Below are 21,508 nucleotides of genomic sequence, written 5' to 3' on the forward strand. Positions count from 1 at the left end.
GATGTAAGAGTTACATTAAAAAAACAAATCTGGTTTTGTTTCAATTTTATAACTGCTCCCATACCAGACAATTCAATAGTTAAGGGGGAGCCTAAATTACTTCAAGTTTTCAATGAAAACTATGTTACAGGTAAAAATATATGATACTTACAGCAACAAAATGTACTGAACATCCAGAGATTTGAACCCCTGCCTCAAGAGCAAGTTTTTGCCCATGCGCTCCTTTAAAAGACGGCAACAAGGAAGGATGTATGTTTAACATTCTTCCAGACCATTTGTTGACAAACTCTCCTGAAATGATAAAAATTACAACAAAGATTATCATCCACATTTTCTATAGTAAAGTTCCCCTTTCAGACCTTGTGATCTATCAGGCAGCTCAGATAATGTAAAACTTATCTGTTTCTGTGGCCCATGGTTAATGAGGGTGTCATGTGGCCAGCATAATGACCAAGGCCTCTTCTTTTCTCCATCTAATGTCAGGTACCCATTAGAGCTTGGTGGACTCAGTGTCACTCTAAAGATCACAAAATTAAAAATCCCAGTCTTCACCCGGAATAAAACCTGGGACCCTCAATTTGGAAGCCAAGCACTTTACAACACAGTGACTGCACCGCACATTTCTATTTATGATACAAAATTTTTTACTTACAATATTGTAAAATGTTTGGAAGATGAAAAATAAAAATTAATTTACATTTTATTGCTTCAAATTAAGAAAATACATTTCCCCAACTATAATATTGGATAAAGGCATTCAAATTTCGTAAAAAAAATAATTTTAATAACTTTATTACCCATGAGGCAATGTCTTACAATTTTACATTACACATAACAAAACATTGTAACTACAACTACAGCATAGAACTAGTTTCAATCAAATATGTGAAATGTTTGTATTAGATAGTATTTAATGATTTGATTGCCAGGGGAACAAAGGAGTTCTTGTGTCTGTTTTTTGTCATGGGGTATCTTGTATCTCCTTTGTGATGGTCAAAAGCAATAACAAAAGCAGCTGCTGAACACAACATGCAGTGGCCGACACATTCTACTCCTTCCTATCCTGTAATTGGTTGTAACAAGGGGAGATAAAAAGGAACAAACAACCTACCAGTTAAAATTCTCATGAATCCAGCCAAACAGACCAGCTCAATTTTGTGCTGTACTAGCTGGTCATCAACTGCGCTGTCAAACTCTGACCTTGACTTATAATTCTTGTGATCAATCACCTAAACACACCACAAACAAATATAAACAGGGGAGTTCTCATTAGATATAAAATAATTTTATGTACATGAAAACATTACAGCTACTACTAGTATAAAGAGAGATGCACATACAATGTTCTTATAGACAGGTCATTGTGTTATTTGAGTAGAAATTTTAAAGAAAAAAAAAAAAGGTTCAAGCTTTTTGTTTTTTTTCCCCTCCCCATGTGCACAACAAGAACAGTACAAGAGTTTCCTATGCCCATATCTTCTGATTTCATAAGGAACCATTACATTCAATTGAGTGATACACATTTTTAAGTTTTTTAACATTTAAATTATTTTTTTTACCAGGTTTAATAAAGAAAAAAAATGAGATAATAATCTGATTTCATAGCAAAATATTTGAAATGTTAGCTTGTTGAAAGTTAAATTGCAATTCCTTTTACTTCTAAAACTGTTAGTATTAAATTGGACATCCGTCGCATCCTATTATTCTTGAAGTTAACAAAGATGAAATTTTAACAAAGCCTTCTTATTGTGTCTCCTTGTGATCTAACTTGCCCACACCAAGTCAGCTTTGTCATGTTGATAGGTTAATGTACGTTTCATTATCTTGAAGACACTGCTGATACATAATGAAAGTAACTGCTTCATACCAAAGTTTTAATTCCTGCCCTCTCTGCTCGACGTAGACCAGCAACATTGGGAACATTGGAGATGACCAAGACTATTTCAGCTGAAGAGTTAATAGCCTTGTTCTGAGTGTGATCAATCAAAGCCTGTAAGTTGGTCCCTACACAGAACATAAAAGACCATGTTTGAGAAGTCTAAAACTCAATAAATACAGAAACAAAGAAGTACAAATACAAATATAATATGAATTCATTAATAATGAAAGCACTTTCTTTTATTCACTTGTCATTATGTCTAATTTAAATCCTGAAATGGTAAAATGGTTAATCACTTTTTAATTACATGAGATAATTTTCATGAATACATAATTATGATTTTAGTGAAGACCACAACACAAAAGGAAATTACAAATTACATTCTAATTTTTTTTTTTATATATCTTTTTATATAGATTTTTTTTTCTGTCTTTAAATAATAATGTATCTATACAGTTCTCAGCCTAAACAGAAATTAAAGGTCTATGAAATTATATAATGAAAATGAATATAAAAAGATTTTACTAAGTAAGAAAAATAGTCAAATTTGTTAGAAATGAATATCTATGGTGAATAGAAAGTAGAAAACAACCATCTGTAAAACAACGATCACAGAAAGTCAAATAAAAATGTTAAAAGTATGCAAAATAAATATAGATTAACATGTATGGAGTTATACAATTTTTTCCAATTACCTGAGCCAGATATTAAAACGCCAACTCTTTTTTTGGTGACTGGAAGTTTGGGTCTGAGCCAACTGTTGCTCAGAGAGCTCTGTAAATTTTCAATAACAACTTTTTCTGTATTCTTTTCTGTGATTAAAAAAAAAGTTAATATTAAAATTTCAAAAAATATAAAATAATAAATAGATATCAGCATATTTCTTTAAACTAATATTAAACAGATTAGACTTGATGGATATTTTTTTTATTAGATGCATTAAAGTATAGAAATTATATTAAAATATAGAAATTATTACAAAACCTTTTTGTCTACGTAAATAAATAAAGGTTTGTTCCAGGTTTAGCAAGTGATAGTTTTCTACTTATTTGAAACTCACCTGAAAGACTCACAACCTGACCCACTTGAACAGCCCCACTATCAGGCATCAAGGCCAACACATCATCAACATCACTTTTATTCACAATCAAAACTGCACCAAGACCACAGTTGAAGGTTTTTGCCATCTCATTTTCAGTTACTTTACCCTAATAAGGCAAATACATATATACATTTATGAAAATTGAAAGAGGATTTATTCTAATACTTAAACATCTAAATTATCAAACTATTACATGTAAAAAAAAAATATAAAAAAAAATAGCAACACAACAATTGCACTTGAAAAACTAGTACACATTAATGAATTTTTTTTTCAAATTATCTTTATTGTTCTAGAGATGATTACCATATACTGCAGCCAGCCAAACACTGGTTTCATTGGCCATTTGCAACCATCCAATGTGACACCAACATTTGGGGGAAGAACTCTTGGAATGTTTTCAGTCAAACCGCCACCAGTAATGTGTGCAAAGCCCTTGACTTTTCCAGAATGAATGGCTGGCAGAACTGTCTTGACATAAATTTTTGTTGGCGTCAAAAGATTTTGACCTGTATAAAATAAGTTAAAAATTAAAAACAATAAATAAAGAGTGTACTTAAAAAACAAATAACAATTATTTTTATTGTGGTTATATTTTCTAATATCTAACTTAATTTTTCCAATCGGTTTCAGAAAGAGTTCTATTTTAATAATTCTTTTTTTTTTCTTAATAATCAAACCTAAGTAGATAAAATGAGTGATATTCTATAAGTTCTGGGCCAAATGTTTCAGATTCTAATGTCTGATGGATATTAGTATAAGAGGATGTTCTTGAGGACTTAAGTGCCCTAAGTATGAGATGTATGTTAGATATAAGGCAATAGGTGGTGACTAAACTAGCCTCACAACAACCTAATTATATACTGATCAATGAAACTATTTATGCCCATGTACCAAAATGTCTCATAAGGAAAATACTATGTACTATATGGCTCCTTCTGTCTATAAAGACAATGGATGCACCCAGATGATTTAACTAGCTGGATTAAATTATATCTCAAGGCCCCAAATGTTAAAATAAATATTATATTTTAACCTGGATGGACATCCTAACACAAATTTAAACTTCTTGGGCAAGTAATATTAAACCTTTACTTTTAAGCTGGTGACTGATTATAGAATCTTTATATACAAAATGAAACAGACAGTGTCAACTATCAGACTAGATAAATTATTTTTATACATAGCTTTGAGTTTTTAAAAAGAAATATGATAATAATAAAGTGACCTAATTAAGATTATCTGTAAGGCATGACTCACCAAGTGTTCCTGGCATCCCATAGGGGCAAGGCATGTCAAATCTCAAATTGTGAACTTCTACAATTTTTCGGACAAGACTGAACCCATTGCTGTGGAGGCCACTAGATGGCAAGCCAATGACCACATCTCCTTCCTGAATACTGTCTCCAGAGGCAATCATCTTCGACTTCTCCACCACACCAACTGAGAACCCTCCCAGATCATAAACACTTCCTTGGTATATAGATGGAAGATGAGAGATATGCTCCTCTACAAGAAAAAGCAAAAGAAAAAAAGTAAACTAATCAAAATCAATGCAAGGTTTATGGGTTGTTTTACAAACAATTTCAAAATCAAATAATTCTGTGATTTCATTCATTTAAAAACTAAGTGGTTTTTTTTTTTTTGGTTGTCTTAATTAAAAGAATGTTACATTTAATTCTAAAAATGTTTATAAAATCGTTTTAAGTTTGGGATGTTCCTTCTGAGTTGAAGATTACTTCCTAGTCTAAACCTTTCGTAAGACAACGGGGGAAGGCAGCGGGCAGGGTATGAACCAGGGATCATTGAAAAGCTCGAATGACAGTCCAGTGCGCATACCATATAGTATTGTATTTTAAAAAGATTTAATGACTAAAAAATTTAAACAGCTTTAAAATATACAAACAATCTTAAGGTAATTGTATCATAAAACTAACCAACAAGATTGCATCCAGCAATGTCACAACCAACTGAAACACTTTTGTGCACAGCCTCTATTAAATCAGGGTCTAGGCGTCCAATGCCGAGATAGCATGTGAAGAACAGGGGCTGAGCGCCATTGGCCAGAATATCATTGACACACATTGCAACAAGATCCTGTCCTATAGTCGAGTGGTGATTTAATGCTTGAGCTATCTGTAAGGAAAATTGAATGAATGTAATAGATAATAACAATCAATTAACACCCAATAACAGATCCTATAAATCTGAAATTGTGCAAAACATTTTGGTTAGTTTGATAGTCCACTTAGGTTACACCAACTGTCACATCACCCCTACAACAAAAGTAAAGAGCCTCAAATACATGTTTCAGTGGAGGTTAGAATTTTAGAAAAAAAACTCCAGCTATGGTGGGTATCTTATATTTGTTAGCAAGAGATAAGATGGCTGATTGATGTCCTGACCATATAAACAAAGATCTACTTGTCAACTACAGAAACTATTATAATTTTTGTTTATGCACACTATACCTCATGGAACAAAGGATGTTAAAGAAATATTTAGAATGCCCTCTACGCTGCAACTATAACTAGTGATTTTTTATATATGTGTCTTATATACATTGCATGATACTTGAGTAAGTAGGATTTTTTTATTTATTTAGTTGGCGATTTTCTTTTTGAAGATTTAATCTAAAAATGTTCATAAACAACAGCTGGATTACTTAGACAAAATAAGACATGTAAAAAGAGTTGATTTTTACCTTCAATTTGGTTCCGACCCCATCAGTACCTGAGACCAACACTGGTTCTTGGAGATTCAAAGTTGTGAGGTCATACATAGGAGGAAGTGTAGTCTTGATGTAGTCCAGCTGAGAGAGTAACAAACTGGACACAGGTTCTCTCACTATAGGGCAAAACAGTTTAAATACCTTTATACTGGAGATATTGGCAGGCTAATTAATAGTTGTTGTTTTTTTACATAAATCATTACAACTAAACTACAAAACAAATTGAACAAATACAAATGTCTGAGTTTACAAATATTCTAAATTATAATAATCAAATTAATATTATCTATATTAGTAGAACGTAATACAGTTCAATTCTCATTTTTAAAAAAGAGGCGCATATTCTTTTTAAATACTGAGATGTTTTGCTAGTCATTTATAAATTAAATCATACTTAATAAATAATGTTTAGGTCAACTGCATATGCTAACTTACAATTGCTGAGACATAAGTAAATAAGGAATTAGTGTATAGGTTAACAGAATTTCAATAACTTATGGAAGAGTTAAATTCCTTTGTTTATATTTTCCCAGGGTAAGAATGTGAGCAGTAGGCACATTATGTGGACTGAATGTTGTAATATTTTGTAAGACAGGGAGAGCTTTGTGAGAGGTTGGAGTTAGTGGTTTTGTGGAAGAAGACAAGTGCTTTTGTTGTCGCTGTGTTTTTCTATATATATTAAGCTTAACTTTCCTGGACAGCTGCAGTTTTGTGTTTCTAAGTACCCCTATTGCGGCTGTGTAAAGATAATGAAAATAAATAAAACATAGGTATTAGGGGGACTCAAACATACCAAAGTTTTCTGGAGCATGTTGGTAAGCAATATTCTTGGCTTTCTCCAGAGCAGCCTCAAGATTGTCAATAACAACTTGCTTACAGTCCCCTGACAAAATAATTGTTAAATGATATAATAAGATCTACTACAAATGAGGTAGTGCACTTTTTCTAAATGTTTACATTTATGAAACAACTAACATTTTTGAAACATTTGTAAACAGACTATCACATTCAAAAGATTTTCATCACTGTTCCTACTGTTAAAAAGATTATTTCTAGATACAATAGAATACAACACTAACACTAAGTTCGATCAATACAATTCAATATTAGTTAAATATTAATTTTGATAGCCAATTCAAACCACTTTACATTTTCAATATTACAAAAAAAATTTTTGAAGTTAAAATGTAGGAAATTTACTAAGTGGGTCTGTTAGTAGATTGCATACAATATTGGAGTACTTTTAGCCCATATTAACTCATTTTGTTGCAGAGGGTCACTAACGGCATTTCTTGATTTGTGTTTTCCCATTTCATCTCCCTTTATACTTTGATTAATAAAAAAACAAACTTTATTATCAAATCATATAAAGAGGTTAATTAATCTTCAAAGACATTACTTTCTATTCATCCATTCTTAGTTTTGAATGTTAAAGGACCAATGACAATCACCTGATTTATACCCCACAATGCCAATTTCTTTACTATCTATGTTGAAGTCAGACAAAGCTTCGTGAATACTGGTCACATCAGATTCTGCCACTATCATTAGAGCAGCCAGGCCACAGCTGCTATAAGCAGCCATTTGATCCGGGGAAAGGCAGGCCTAAATAAGATAATACAAAGAACAAGGAGAGATAGCTGTATTTAATTTGCTGCAAAAGATATGTTTAAATATGCTAGCGCAAGTTTTTCATTCACACCAATAAGAGACCATGTCAGATTAATTAATGTATTTTGTTTTTAAAAGTACCGTATTTCACATATCTTAATAAAGAAATATAGAATAAAAATCTGACTCACTAAGGCAGACATCCAACCAAAAACTGGTTTAACAGACCACTTAAGAGCATCTATTTTAACACAGGCTTCATGTGACAGACTTCTGCTGACAGTCTCAGTCAGACCATCACTGACATAGATAAAACGCTTCACCTTTCTGGATTGCACCAGCTTGAGGACAGGCTTGACATAAACTTTGGGTGGCACTAAGATTTCCTCACCTCAACAATATACAGTCAAAATATTGATTCTATAATATAATTGTTAAATTGTTTCACATTAGTAAATAATTAATCAACCATAGAAATAAAAAATAATTTAAAACTAGAGACAATGAGACAATAAAAAAATATTTTTAGGCATCCTTATTACTACAATGCAGAAAAAAGTCTTATTAAATACATTTTTTTAAATGTGTGGATTCATTTTTATATGGTTTTTCTTTTGGGATTTTTTATGTTTGTTGTTTTTTTTTTTTTGTTCAATGTTCAAAGTGAAACTTGCTTCAAATCTTTATTAGAAAACAATTTTAAATTATAACCGTGTGAATTTTTAAAGGAACCTGAAAATAAGTTAGAATTATGTATTGTTTTTAAATTAATATTAAAGAAAGTGCAAATTTGGTTTTATTTAGCAATGAAAAGTTTAAACCAAGATCCTATTTACTCTTCAGAATATGGAAACCAATTGAAGCTTGAAGAACCCTAACACATAGAAAAAATATTTTCAACATGATCCATTCTCAGGGCCTTTTGTTGAGCCAAAAACCTACTTCAAGACCTTCACAGCTACCACAAGGGTACATTTAGAATGAGATTGTCAACTAGTGTAGACAACCACAAAAATAAGTGAAGGTTTACCTAATGTCATGCCACCATTAACTCCCTTTACTTTGTGCACACTCATGCAGTTCTGGGTCAAAATGTCCTGAAGAATCTCAAAATCTTGATGCTGGAGTCCACTGGTAGTCAGTCCCAGCACCACATCCCCCGCCACAAGACTCGGCTGACCTAGTTTCCACTGGTCTTCACATAGTGCACCAATGGCGATACCTGCAACGTCGTAGTCCTGCCCTCTGTACATCCCAGGCATCTCTGCAGTCTCACCACCTGAACATGAAAATTGGCTCTTACATTATTGTTTTAGACTAGTCATGCTAATAAGTCTGGTCTCATTAGATGTAAAGAAAAAAAAAGTCAAAAACAGAGCAAGAGTTCTTATTTAACTTTGAGATAAAAAAGAATATCCTTTCATTGCTGTTGTTACAAATTTAGTTGAACTTAGAATAAACTAAGAGAAATGAAACAAAGCTGTGGGTAGGAGGGGCTTGTTAGCCTTGGCTTTCTACCCACCTAGGAGAAGGAAAACTTGGAATCCAAACATCCGCTGCCTTGGGGCTATATCTAAACATGGGATTTAAAAAGTCACTCCAAAGGAAAAATCAGGAGCTAATGACCCTTAAGCAGTTGCAGCACATAGTGCTACATCCTGGTGACGTTCCAACCATAGCTATTACCAAGGCTTTCATCTTGTTTCATTCAAGGCTAACATATACTTAAGGGTATTACATTAATAGATATCTTCATATCAAAGTTGTAAGTGTAAAACTCAAGAAGATTTTATTCAGGTTTTGACTCAATCCTGGGCAGTCAAATGAGAATTTTAAATAGTTCTTTTCTTAATCAATGTTATTACAAACAGCGAACTCTACTTTGCTAATAAGTCATGAACATTTTTTTTAGCTATTTTCTTTGCCTTACCCAACTCCTTAAAATGCAGCATAGAGTCTACGAGCTACAACTCTCTTTATCAGTAATAACCAATATCCTGAACACATTCTTCAATTAAGAAGCTTTCACTTTTTTTTCTTTAGTTGGAAAGCCTATCATTATTGTCTCAATCAATGTTAATTCAATTCTAAACAAACCCTGTAATAATTGTGTTAATCCCAGCAAAGCAAGGACATTTTTTTTAAACTTTGATGTGAAGTGAAGCTAATCATTGCTGTAGAGCTTGGATAATTAATTGGATAAGGAAATCTTTACCTACTCTATCCTAAAAAAATAATTTCTTTAAAAGATATTCAACAAATTACCAATTAATGCACAACCAGATTCTAGACATGCATCTGCCACTCCACGAATCACTTCCTCTGCGTGAGGAACGCTTAGCTTGCCAGTAGCATAGTAGTCCAGGAAAAACAAAGGCTCTGCTCCAATTGTGATGAGATGGTTAGCACACTGTGCCATCAGGTCAAATCCAATGTTGTAATGATGGCCAAGATTTTCAGCAAACTATTTTGTTATTTTTAAAAAATGAAAACATGTTATTTCAAAACAAATATTTTGTTTCATAAGTATAAATTGTTTACAGTGTAGTATGTCATTTCAATATTCTCTCACATTTATTGATTTTCCACTTACAAAGTTAATAAAATCATCTCTACATGTGCACTTCACTGTACTGTTTTAATTTGTTTTTAAATTGCTTCTGCACTGTACTCATCTAAATTATTTGCTCATAAAACAAACTTTTCATATTTTAGCAGAACTTAGTTTTTATTATAACTGTATTTTTTAAATGTTTTTTTTTACTCCATTTTTAAAATAAATCTTAAGAAAATAATTCCTTTTTTAAAAATATATTTATATAAATTTATTAAAATTCTAGATTGTTAAAAAGTACACATTTTCAGGTTTTCTGATGAAGATATTAGATAGACAATGAACTGTAATGGATGATAACAATATTCTATTTACCCTCAATTTGGGACCAACTCCCCAAGTCCTAGACGCCAAGATACATTTAGAAAGCTTAGCATCCGACAAGTCAAATATGCCACCAAAACCTCCCAAGTCAGCATTACAGCCTGACCGCTTGGTCATTTTAGCCAGAGGTTTGATAACATCCACAAGGTAGTCCCCAGCTTCAATGTCAACACCAGAGTCCTTGTACTGTAGTCCTTCCTCACTCTGATTGGATAGAGCTGGCGAGCTCCTGCGTGATACAGTAAACTTGTTAATGACTTCAAAATATTTTTCTCGTGAACAATTTTTGTCAATGTCTTTCAAACTGATAATTATATGAACTTAACTATAATACTTTTGATATAACATTTTTAAATTGTTTTATTAGTCTAAACTGATGACTACAAAATGTTATTTTTAAGAGTATAGTCTTCACTTGCAATTTAAAAAAAAAAAATGCAATTACATCTATCACTTTACTACAATGGCAAAATTTAGTAGCTTGGTGCTATGCATGAACAAGTGATCAAAGTAGTTTATTTTTAATGTCTAAAATGGGTTTATTTCTATAAAGTGTATATTCATGAGAAATTTACGCAAATTTTATTTTTCAGGCATCATATTTTTTTCCCCAGATATTCTATTATTATTTATAGTTCTAGCATATTCAACAAATTGTTGCAGTCACACTAATGACAGAATTTAGCTTAAAATCATGTAAATATCTTTTCTTAGAGACAATTTTGAAGGTTTATTATAAAATGATCAGGAAACATGAAATGTATGAAAACACACACACACAAATGTACAAATGCATTCTTTTAATCCTGTTCTCACCATCTTTCTATTTATCATTAAAACAATTATTATGAACAATCTTTTTTCTTCACATGGAAAAAATTTCAAATGACAAATACTCATTACATAGTTTACAAAAAAAAAAAAAAAGGAAAATGAAAATCTCCATGCAGTTCTAGACTATCTGTTAACTTCTTAAAACATTTGCAGTTCTAGACTATCTGTTAACCTCTTAAAACATTGGTAGTTCTAGACTATCTGTTAACCTCTTAAAACATTGGTAGTTCTAGACTATCTGTTAACCTCTTAAAACATTTGTAGTTCTAGACTATCTGTTAACCTTTTAAAACATTGGTAGTTCTAGACTATCTGTTAACCTCTTAAAACATTTGTAGTTCTAGACTATCTGTTAACCTCTTAAAACATTTGCAGTTCTAGACTATCTGTTAACCTCTTAAAACATTGGTAGTTCTATACTATCTGTTAACCTCTTAAAACATTTGCAGTTCTAGACTATCTGTTAACCTCTTAAAACATTGGTAGTTCTAGACTATCTGTTAACCTCTTAAAACATTTGCAGTTCTAGACTATCTGTTAACCTCTTAAAACATTTGCAGTTCTAGACTCTTAAAACATTTGCAGTTCTAGACTATCTGTTAACCTCTTAAAACATTGGTAGTTCTAGACTATCTGTTAACCTCTTAAAACATTTGCAGTTCTAGACTATCTGTTAACCTCTTAAAACATTGGTAGTTCTAGACTATCTGTTAACCTCCTAAAATATTTGCAGTTCTAGACTATCTGTTAACCTCTTAAAACATTTGCAGCCTATGTCCTTCCTGAAATAGGCTCCTTCAAAGTGAATTTTAGCTGCCGCTGCTGTAGCCTTTCTGTTCGCTTCAACCAGAGATGAATCTGTGGCAACAACAGCTAAAACTCTACCTCCACTTGTAACCACCTGTCCATTTTCGTTGAGGTTTGTGCCTGCATGAAATACTTTAAGTCCTCCTGATCTTTCAACCTCAGATATTCCTGGACATTGGAAAGAAGTTTCATCGTAAGAGTAACTTTTCTAAAAACAATTACTACACTCCAATACATGTCATACAACTATGCTATCACACTGAATAAATTACAGAGTAATACTAAAGACTAGAAAAGTATAATATTTTGATCCTGTTGGATGGATGGTGTTTGAATTAGATTTTAGTTTGTTATTTTCTAAAATAATTTTGATGATGTACACATTATAATTTTGAAATGTTACCAGAAATGGGTATTCCTTTTTTATAATTTTCTGGATAGCCCCCACTGACCACTACAACTCCAAGAGCTGTCTTTGATGTGTCAAATGTTGGTCTAGCCTTGGTTAGGTCTCCATCAACACATGCTTTTAAAGTTGTCAGAAGATCAGAGGTCATCAGAGATAATATAGACTGATGGAAGAAATAAAAGAGAATAACTATTCATGAAGTTTTAAATCTGAAGGTTTGAAAAAGGTTTAAAAACAAAAATGTGGAGAGGGGCAGGCATTTCATATGTTTAGGCAACTATCTAAAATTTGACTGAAACAAGTCATTGAAGTTTTATGTTAAACATAGGTCTAACTCTAATATGTCAACAAAATAAATGAAATAAATAGTATTTTGTTGTGTGATGTGCATTAGGTACTGAGTCTTACTTAAATGTCATTTCCCTTGGATGGAAGGAGAAAACCTCACCTGTGTCTCAGGATCCCCAAATCTACAATTAAATTCTAAGACCTGAGGTCCACTTTTGGTCAACATAAGGCCAGCATACAAAACACCTGGGTTAGAGATGGATATTAAAAATCTATAGTCAATCCTAACATGATAAAAATACAAAAATTAATGCCAAATGTAATCAATATAGGATGTGTGAAAGGCTCAGTTTGCATATAAAAACTGTTCTTTCTGATGAGAGTCTGTGGTTTATACAAATCAGGCTGTGAAAAAACAGCAGAAGGAATGGATTTTTTAGTGTACTGCCTGAATACAGGGTAACACAATGCTACACAGTATGTATAAAAAAAAAGTTAAATTCCCCTTTCAGACCTTGAGATCTATGGGACAGATGATGTAAAGGTCATCTGTTTCTGTGAACTACAGTTAACAAGGGTGTCATGTGGCCAGGATAACAACCAATCGCCTTTACTTTTCCCCAACTAATGTCAGATACCTGTTAGAGCTGGGTGGACTCAGAGGCACACTAGGATCCTGAAATTTAAAATCCCAGTCTACACCAGGATTCGATATTTTTAGGGAGAATTCTGAAAGGATGGAAATGTTCTTAAAGTAAATCTCAAATGATTTCACAATTTAAACTAGTTAAAATGTTTGTTAGGTAAATCTTAGCTTATTTCACAAACTATCTTCCTTTGGATGCTCATTTATTTCTAAAAAGAGAGAATAGCAGGAACCAAAATAGTAAGAAAAATAGGAAAGAAAAAAAAAAGAGCTATTTCCTTGTGAAAAATTTTCAGCTTTCAGCTCAGTCACAAAAAAAAAAAATAGGGTTTTATTACACTGCAGATATATCCCATAAACATTTCTTTAGTTCTCTTAGGGTTCTGTTGAACAATAATTTCAAAAATAAATTTTTTATTTTAACATATTAATGAGGCTACACTACCAACATATCTGCTTCCTTCTTGGGCCATCCCTCTCACAGTTTTCTCTAAAATCTCTTTCTGAATATTATCCAAATCTGACAGAGAAAGCTGAAAAAAAAAAAAAAATAATAATATTGATACAAAGTGGTCAATCAATCTGACTGAGAAAGCATTAACAATTTTTTTTACAGTAATAACAAACTCATTCCAAATAAAGTGCTGTTTCTTCATCAGGCTTAAAGTAAACATTTGTCTAATGCTAGAAAATTTCTCTTTTAAGCATCACTATTAAACTTTCATCAACTGGTACTGATTGACACTATTACAGGCCATACATAGCCTGAATATGTGATATAGATTTGTTTGCCAGAACCAGCAAAAAAACGTGCGCACCATATTTTTGATTTAGGTAAGATATAAAACTAACCCCTGAAACAAATTTAATTTCAAATTACAATTTTGTGCTTGCAATGCACTAAGACCCTCATTGTGGACACAACAGAATCATACTACTTCAATGCAAAGGATGCATAGTACTGCTACCTTTCAAATGAATGTATAAAAAAAAATTTAAAAAAAAATACTTTTTTTAAACCTTTATTACGTCATATTAAGTCTAATTGTATCAATTACTTTGGATCAGTTATGTTTGTGGACATAATAAGTTTGGGCGATTAGAAATATTTTTACCAATTAGTTTTCGTTTAGCTTTTAGCTTTCTCAGTGCGCAATGATCCGATCACTTGTCAGGACCAGTTGGGAAAGGGGGAGTGAAGAAGGGGGTATCTTGGTGAATGTTTACATGATTGTTTTTTAAATACATTAAGAAAAAGTTCACTAAGGATTCAAGAGTCCTCAAGGGGACTAATGCAACGTATATCACTATATCTGTAAAGTACAATTTCCTTCCCTTGTTCAAGATATCAAACAAATAATACTGTTACGTTCTCTCTCCTACTCAGGCCTTCTGTAAACACTGCTAAACACAACACAACACATCAACACATCAAGAACTTGACAACAAGAGCTCCAAAATATTGGGTACTTTAATAATGAGTGAATAAGTAGGTAACAGCCAATACTAGACAATTGGCATCAAACACATCAACAACTAAAATGTCACTCTGTACATCACCGTACAAAACTCTACTGTCTCTCTTTCTGGACTTGTACATCAACACATGAGGACTCAACCAGGACCGACTTCATGGCCGACTAACAGTCCCGGTCTCGACGCTCTCCGGTCTTGAACTGCCGCTTTCCTACACACTGTGTCCTTGTACACGCAGGCTTTCGATCACATGACCATAACATTGGTCATATTTGCGTGTAATCGTGTAATCGTAGTACTGTCCCTTGTCCATGGCCCCGCTGACCTGAGTGATTCACGTGTGTGTCAGCTGAGCCTATAGTTAACCCTTTTGCGCCGCCAATAGGGTCATAACACTGCCCCCTTTTCAGATTTGTCCGTCCCGGACAAAATCTATCACACGACATGGGCAGTGGCGTTGAATCGATGCAGGAGGAGGTCTATCGGTGGGGGCGACAATGGGCTTATAGTGCCATCTCGATGGAGCCATCTGGGTTGTATACTGCGTATGTCTCTTTCTCCTTCTGCTCCAGTTGACCTTCACCTGGTTGCACAGATGTCGTGGTTGCATCGCCATCCACTTTGGATTCAGCAACCATCGCCTTCTTCGGTCGCTCACTACTGAAGGCAGCCAGCCAGCACATGGGAAGGGATAAGATGTCAGGACAGGGGTCGCCAAGATCGTTGGCCTATCAGGTTGTTTCATAGGGCTTTCAAGAGATGGGTTTTGGGAATGGATATCAGGTCCACAGGAGGGGAAATAGTGGCACACATCATCTTCAGGCTTGTCCGGAGGGCAAACTAGTGGAGCAAGTTGGCAGCATTCGACTTGCGAAGGACCCTCATCCTCAGCATCAGGCTCCAGTTCACTTACTTGACCATCATCAGGGCTTCTCACTATGGTCTCGTCAGCAGGACAAACGTCTGTCGGGTGCAGACCTTGCCGATGGGTTCCTTGGAGTTGGCGTTCTCCCTGCAAAGCTCGACACACAAAGTTCTTGCCAAACATCTGGGTGCAGCCATCAGGATTCGAGTTCCTCTCATCAGCACTGACAGATTGACAGATGTCTTTAATGTCCTCAGCTACAGGCTTGAGGTAAGACACAGCGTTGTCTTGTTCTATCTGGCTGATGGAGGCACTCACGTCATGGACGTCTGTAGCAAAAGCGTTGGTTGAACTATTGGTCTCGGTCTCTTCTCTTGTTTCTTCACCTGTTTCTTTCTGCGTGTCACCCTTGATCACATTCTGAAAGCCAGCCAACATCTGTTTTTGAAATGTGATCAAGAGCTCTACCACATCAGGTTCGAGTTCAAAGAGGTACGTGTTCGGATCTTCCTCTTCATCCACCAGGGCTTGCCGGAGACGTTCTTTAAGAGTTTCGTTGCTCCTTTCGTAGTACTTCAGTCCTCGCCATTTCAGCTCTTGTTTCAGTTCTTTCAGATTCAGTTCATCTAGCAGTTTTACAGAAGCCATAGGAAATCCCACTTCTGTCACCAGTGTTACGTTCTCTCTCCTACTCAGGCCTTCTGTAAACACTGCTAAACACAACACAACACATCAACACATCAAGAACTTGACAACAAGAGCTCCAAAATATTGGGTACTTTAATAATGAGTGAATAAGTAGGTAACAGCCAATACTAGACAATTGGCATCAAACACATCAACAACTAAAATGTCACTCTGTACATCACCGTACAAAACTCTACTGTCTCTCTTTCTGGACTTGTACATCAACACATGAGGACTCAACCAGGACCGACTTCATGGCCGACTAACAGTCCCGGTCTCGACGCTCTCCGGTCTTGAACTGCCGCTTTCCTACACACTGTGTCCTTGTACACGCAGGCTTTCGATCACATGACCATAACATTGGTCATATTTGAGTGTAATCGTGTAATCGTAGTACTGTCCCTTGTCCATGGCCCCGCTGACCTGAGTGATTCACGTGTGTGTCAGCTGAGCCTATAGTTAACCCTTTTGCGCCGCCAATAGGGTCATAACAATACATTAACTAATTGATTCTTGTGTTATTAGGTAAAAGAAATAATTGTGCAAAATTTCAGTATCATCCGAGATTGGGTGTGCGAGAAAAAATGTGTACAAACATTTTAACAGACAGATTGAGTTGATACATGCTTTATAAAAAATGAGCCTGGTTATTCAGTATGATATTGTGATTGCCAAAACTAAAGATAATATAATCATAAGCAATGAGTCTAGTTTCCTTGAGTATCGATTCTCTGCAATAAATTAATTAATGGCTATTTTGGTGCAAGTTCATTGCAGGTCTGACAAGATGGGAAAGACTAGAAAAGGTGATCTTTATGGAGACAGCTTGCCGCCCAATGCGCCGAACGGCGCGGGAGGACCTAAGTCTAAGTAAGAACAAATAGCAAAATAAAAAACAAACCCTTTTTTTTTCTATTTTATTAAACACATATTGCATGCATATTTTGAACAAGCCAGATAATAACTACCTCAGGATAAGAATATTAAAGAATTAGAAAAATCATAAACAAGTCCTTTAATAATTACCTCAGGATAAGGACAGAATGCTCCCATGCCACCTGTATTGGGTCCTTGATCATTGTCCAATAAACGTTTATGGTCCTGAGCCGGAGGCATTAAATGAACATTATGACCATCAGTGAATGCTAAAACCTGGCATTAGATGTCAAAAGAACATTTTTAAAAAATTACATTAAAAAAAAAAAAAAAAAAAAAGCGAAAGTTTCAAAGTTTATTTTTTGCTTGAACAGAAAAAATATTTGCAAAATTTTAGTTATTGCTGTTAGACAATAAAACTAGAGAATGATTTACCGAGACTTCTGGACCTTCCAACAATTCTTCAACAACCACAACGTCTCCAGCAGCACCAAACCTCTTGTCTGTCATCATCTCTTTAACAGCCTCACATGCTTCTTTTTTGTCAGCAGCAACAACTACACCCTTACCAGCTGCTAGGCCACTAGCCTTGACAACCAGTGCTGCAAAATCAGCCCTAAAGAAAAAAAATATGGTCAGTCTACAAGTTATCAAGTAATATATATATATATATATCTTATAAAAAAAAAATACCTATGCTGTCATTGCAATTTTTAGAACAAATATTAAAATGACAAATTTAGAATGTTTTCCCTCTTAAACTTTGTTATTATAATTTGATAAATACTTAAGTTTTAACTTTTCATGGAATTGAAAATACTATCAAAAACTTTGAAAAATTCATCTCTAGTTGCTTATTTAAAATCCAAACTCACATTCATAGTTGAAATTTCTAGCAGTGTCTACGGTTGAGACATGTGCAGTTTCATATTTTAATGCACATTGACAGTCTAAAAAATATAACCTGACATTGACTCACTCTACAATATACTTGCAGGCTTTATCAGGGTCTGTAAAACTCTGAAATCTAGCAGTAGGGATGTTATGTCTCAGCATGAAGTGCTTAGCATAGGATTTGTCAGCTTCAATTCGAGCTGCTGATGCAGTTGGACCAAATGTGGGAATGCCTGAAGCAGTTAGAAAGTATAAAAATAAGTGGAAAATCTTCATATCAAAATACCAGGTACAAAAAAAAAACTTTTTTAAAACACACAGATTATATTAAGTGTATCAATTAGTTTGGATCAGTCATGTAATAGAAATTTGTAATAAGCCTCAGACGACAATCTATAAAGAGGACTAATTCAGCTTATACCACCACTTCAGTGAAGTACTATTTCTTTTCCTTGTTTGAGATACCAAGCAAAGTAATTTATACCAATAGGTAATTAACTAATTGTTTGTTTTTATTGATTCTTGCGTTGTCAGGAAAAAGAAATAATTGTGCCAAATTTCAGCTTGATCCGAGATTAGGTGTCAGAGAAATAACATGTACAAACTTTTGGCCAGACAGACTGAGTTGATATAAGCTTTGTAATAAAAAACTTGTAAAAATACTAATGTTCTCACCAGTATTTGTTAAGAAATCAACAATCCCTAAAGCTAGAGGATCTTCAGGCCCGACCATGACAAAACCAACATTGTTAGATTTACACCAGCTTGAAATAGCTTCAAAATCTTTCACATTCAAACCTGAGAATGACAAATGGAAAAAAAAAAAAAAAGAATGAAATTATCCTAAATTGTTTATAACACTGAAGTATTTTATTTAAATATAAAAACTTACCAATGTTGCTGATTTTGTCATTATTAGCTGTCCCAGCATTTCCAGGTGCAACAAACACATGTCCAACATTCTCTGACTGTGAGAGCTTCCAAGCCAATGCATGCTCACGCCCTCCATTCCCAATGAGCAAAATGTTTTCTTTCATGTTTAGAGCCTGGATGTTACAATAACAATAATTTCAAATAGTTATTTATGTACCAAAGCTATGATTATTTATCCTTAATTGGCTTCTCTTAATATAACAACTTCATACCATTTACAGATCAGAATGAGATTGTACATAAAGTTTGATTTCCTCATAGACTATCTTATTAATTACAAGCTTTCCTTCAAAAAAAGAGATTATTACTTATCAAAGGTGTCCATTAGAAGTTTAAAAATTTCTACTAAGCCATTGGTTTTCCTGGCTGATTCCATGTTCAAATAGCACTTGTTAAGAAAGAGCTCTCTTATACAAATTTGTCCTCCTGTCATTGATGTTGTTTTTTTTTACTTATCTGTGTATTTTTGAGTATTTTCAAGTTTTTGTATTGCAATTTATAGTTCAAATTTGTATGCATTTTGGTACTTTACTTTTTAGTCTTCTGTCCTAGAAACACTGCCTTAGAAGTTTTATTTCAAGTCATTGTATAAGTGACTTGTACTTCGGATTATTTATTTATATTGATTCAAGAAAAATATTCAGCACTGAGTTGCTTTATTTTCTGCTAGTGGTGTGTTGGATAAATTTGTAGGCACCTCCAAATCCACCAGATGATTGTGGACACAATGCACATCTCTCCAAAATACAATTGTGATAATCAATATAAAAAATACGAATGTTGAAAAAGATTCACCATCAATGGCTTAAATTTTGTATTTCAAATCACTTTAATCTGTATCTAATGGTCCATGTCAGTTGTTTTAGGAATAAATAATTAAAGATGACATTACAGGTACAAAAGGAGTAAATGATTAGGGTTTTATTAAATTTTAAAAAGACATGAATATAATGCAGAAAAAACTATTTTAAAACATTCTATTGAAAAGAAAACAACAATAGATGCAACACATTAAAGAATGCATGATTTTGAAAAGAAGCCTTAGCCATCCTTTATAGAACGAATTATATAAACAATGTCTCACTTTTAAAGGATTCACAAACAGTTTAATTTACACACACAAAAAGAGTATTTGTATCAATTAATAACAGGCTATTTCAAAATTTGAGTGAAATTGTATATAAGCACACTTAAATACTTTCACAAAAAATGTGATTCTACACCAGATATGTCTCATACCAAACAAATCACTATTATTATTGCTTCTGGTTCTTATACATCTCACCTAGAAACACATGAACATTTTCTGGGTTTTGCCCAATTACTGTTACAAATGGACTGGATGGACTTTGTAACGCCGCGATAGAAAAAATCCAAAATTGGAATAAAAACATGAAGGATACGACAAAGGTGCAAACAAGAAAAAAAAATATATATAATGGATTTAAATCAACAAGCACTTTTGGTCCAGCTCAATTGTAATACATTTCTCTTTTATAGAAAAAAAAAGGGAGGGGCAGCATTTTTTTATTTCGCATGTAGGCGGCCACAACCCTTGCGGCAGCCCTGATCGTCTGATATATTATATGTTAATAATCTCAGTCTTATTAATTACAAAGTAGACCCACATTAGTTTTTAACCACAATTAGAAAAGAAAAAAAAACAGCAAAACAAATAGTTTGAAGACTAATACATTTTGAAAATTACCTGTAGTGTTATACAATAATTCTAAGGCTTTTTAAAGGCTAATGCTTATCATGACAGTGTAAAACCTAAGCCAGTATATGCCTTATCTAATCAACAATGTAGGCCAGGAACTAAATGGTACTGAAAAGTGCAATCATCATTAAAACAAAAACAAATTAAGTAGAACTTCATGGTAAAAAGGGGAAGAATACAGTGCAAGTGCTAGATTGTTACTTTCACACGTAGACCAGCTTATCTTAAGCTTTTATAATATTTGTATTATTAAGCTGTCTTAAAGTACCTTCTACTGCAAGAGGTAGTGTTTCTCAAAATAAGATTATACATGTACCTCTACCAAATGAACCAGTAGACCGTAATTATTTCAATGTACATTCACCAAATATAACTCTTCTAAATCAGAAAATAATGCGTTTGTGTATGTTTTTTTAAAGAGGGTAGAACTGAAGGTTATTTGTTTGAAATGCATAACATATTACTTTTATAACATTATATAAAAAAAAAAAATTAATAATAATTGAAAGATGGTTTTTGATGATAGATCTAGTACCTTAAAGTCTTTAGTTTTAGTACCATAGAGTCACAGTCTATAGAGTCTATATGGGGACACGACAATTCGTTCACTGACATTTCAATCACCGACAAATAGTTCACAACGTTTCATTCACCAGACATTTTGTTCACCCGACATATCAACAACTTGTTCACAGACAGTTTGTTCGTGACAATTCGTTCACTGACAAATTGTTCAGTGGATATTAACATATTGTTAATATTAGTATATTCTATAATCTATAGTATTATTAATATTAATAGTCTACAAATAG

General features: G+C 33.5%; 1 protein-coding gene across 4 annotated transcripts in view; it reads right to left on the reverse strand.

Annotated features, from left to right (window-relative positions):
- LOC106056062 (trifunctional purine biosynthetic protein adenosine-3-like) overlaps window positions 1-21,508 on the reverse strand; it is a 32,929-nt gene that overhangs the window by 1,101 nt on the left and 10,320 nt on the right. For 3 of the 4 annotated variants that reach the window (XM_013212630.2, XM_056008152.1, XM_056008153.1), the window contains exons 2-25: window positions 18,936-19,089; window positions 18,719-18,841; window positions 18,129-18,276; window positions 17,585-17,765; window positions 17,300-17,425; window positions 13,691-13,778; window positions 12,760-12,845; window positions 12,306-12,474; window positions 11,848-12,070; window positions 10,253-10,490; window positions 9,589-9,787; window positions 8,354-8,602; window positions 7,515-7,714; window positions 7,164-7,317; window positions 6,506-6,595; window positions 5,686-5,828; window positions 4,919-5,117; window positions 4,242-4,490; window positions 3,288-3,490; window positions 2,940-3,087; window positions 2,575-2,691; window positions 1,868-2,004; window positions 1,112-1,229; window positions 152-291 (exon numbers count right to left, since the gene is read on the reverse strand). In XM_013212630.2, coding sequence (XP_013068084.2) covers window positions 152-291; window positions 1,112-1,229; window positions 1,868-2,004; window positions 2,575-2,691; window positions 2,940-3,087; window positions 3,288-3,490; window positions 4,242-4,490; window positions 4,919-5,117; window positions 5,686-5,828; window positions 6,506-6,595; window positions 7,164-7,317; window positions 7,515-7,714; window positions 8,354-8,602; window positions 9,589-9,787; window positions 10,253-10,490; window positions 11,848-12,070; window positions 12,306-12,474; window positions 12,760-12,845; window positions 13,691-13,778; window positions 17,300-17,425; window positions 17,585-17,765; window positions 18,129-18,276; window positions 18,719-18,841; window positions 18,936-19,080 — 3,873 coding nt within the window. In that variant the 5' untranslated portion in view covers window positions 19,081-19,089. Of the gene's footprint in view, window positions 1-151; window positions 292-1,111; window positions 1,230-1,867; window positions 2,005-2,574; window positions 2,692-2,939; window positions 3,088-3,287; window positions 3,491-4,241; window positions 4,491-4,918; window positions 5,118-5,685; window positions 5,829-6,505; window positions 6,596-7,163; window positions 7,318-7,514; window positions 7,715-8,353; window positions 8,603-9,588; window positions 9,788-10,252; window positions 10,491-11,847; window positions 12,071-12,305; window positions 12,475-12,759; window positions 12,846-13,690; window positions 13,779-17,299; window positions 17,426-17,584; window positions 17,766-18,128; window positions 18,277-18,718; window positions 18,842-18,935; window positions 19,090-20,684; window positions 20,803-21,508 lie in introns of those variants that run through there. The other variant, XM_013212631.2, reaches the window with a different exon arrangement.

The sequence above is a fragment of the Biomphalaria glabrata genome, chromosome 13 (assembly GCF_947242115.1).
Source record: "Biomphalaria glabrata chromosome 13, xgBioGlab47.1, whole genome shotgun sequence".
Lineage (NCBI taxonomy): Eukaryota > Metazoa > Mollusca > Gastropoda > Planorbidae > Biomphalaria > Biomphalaria glabrata.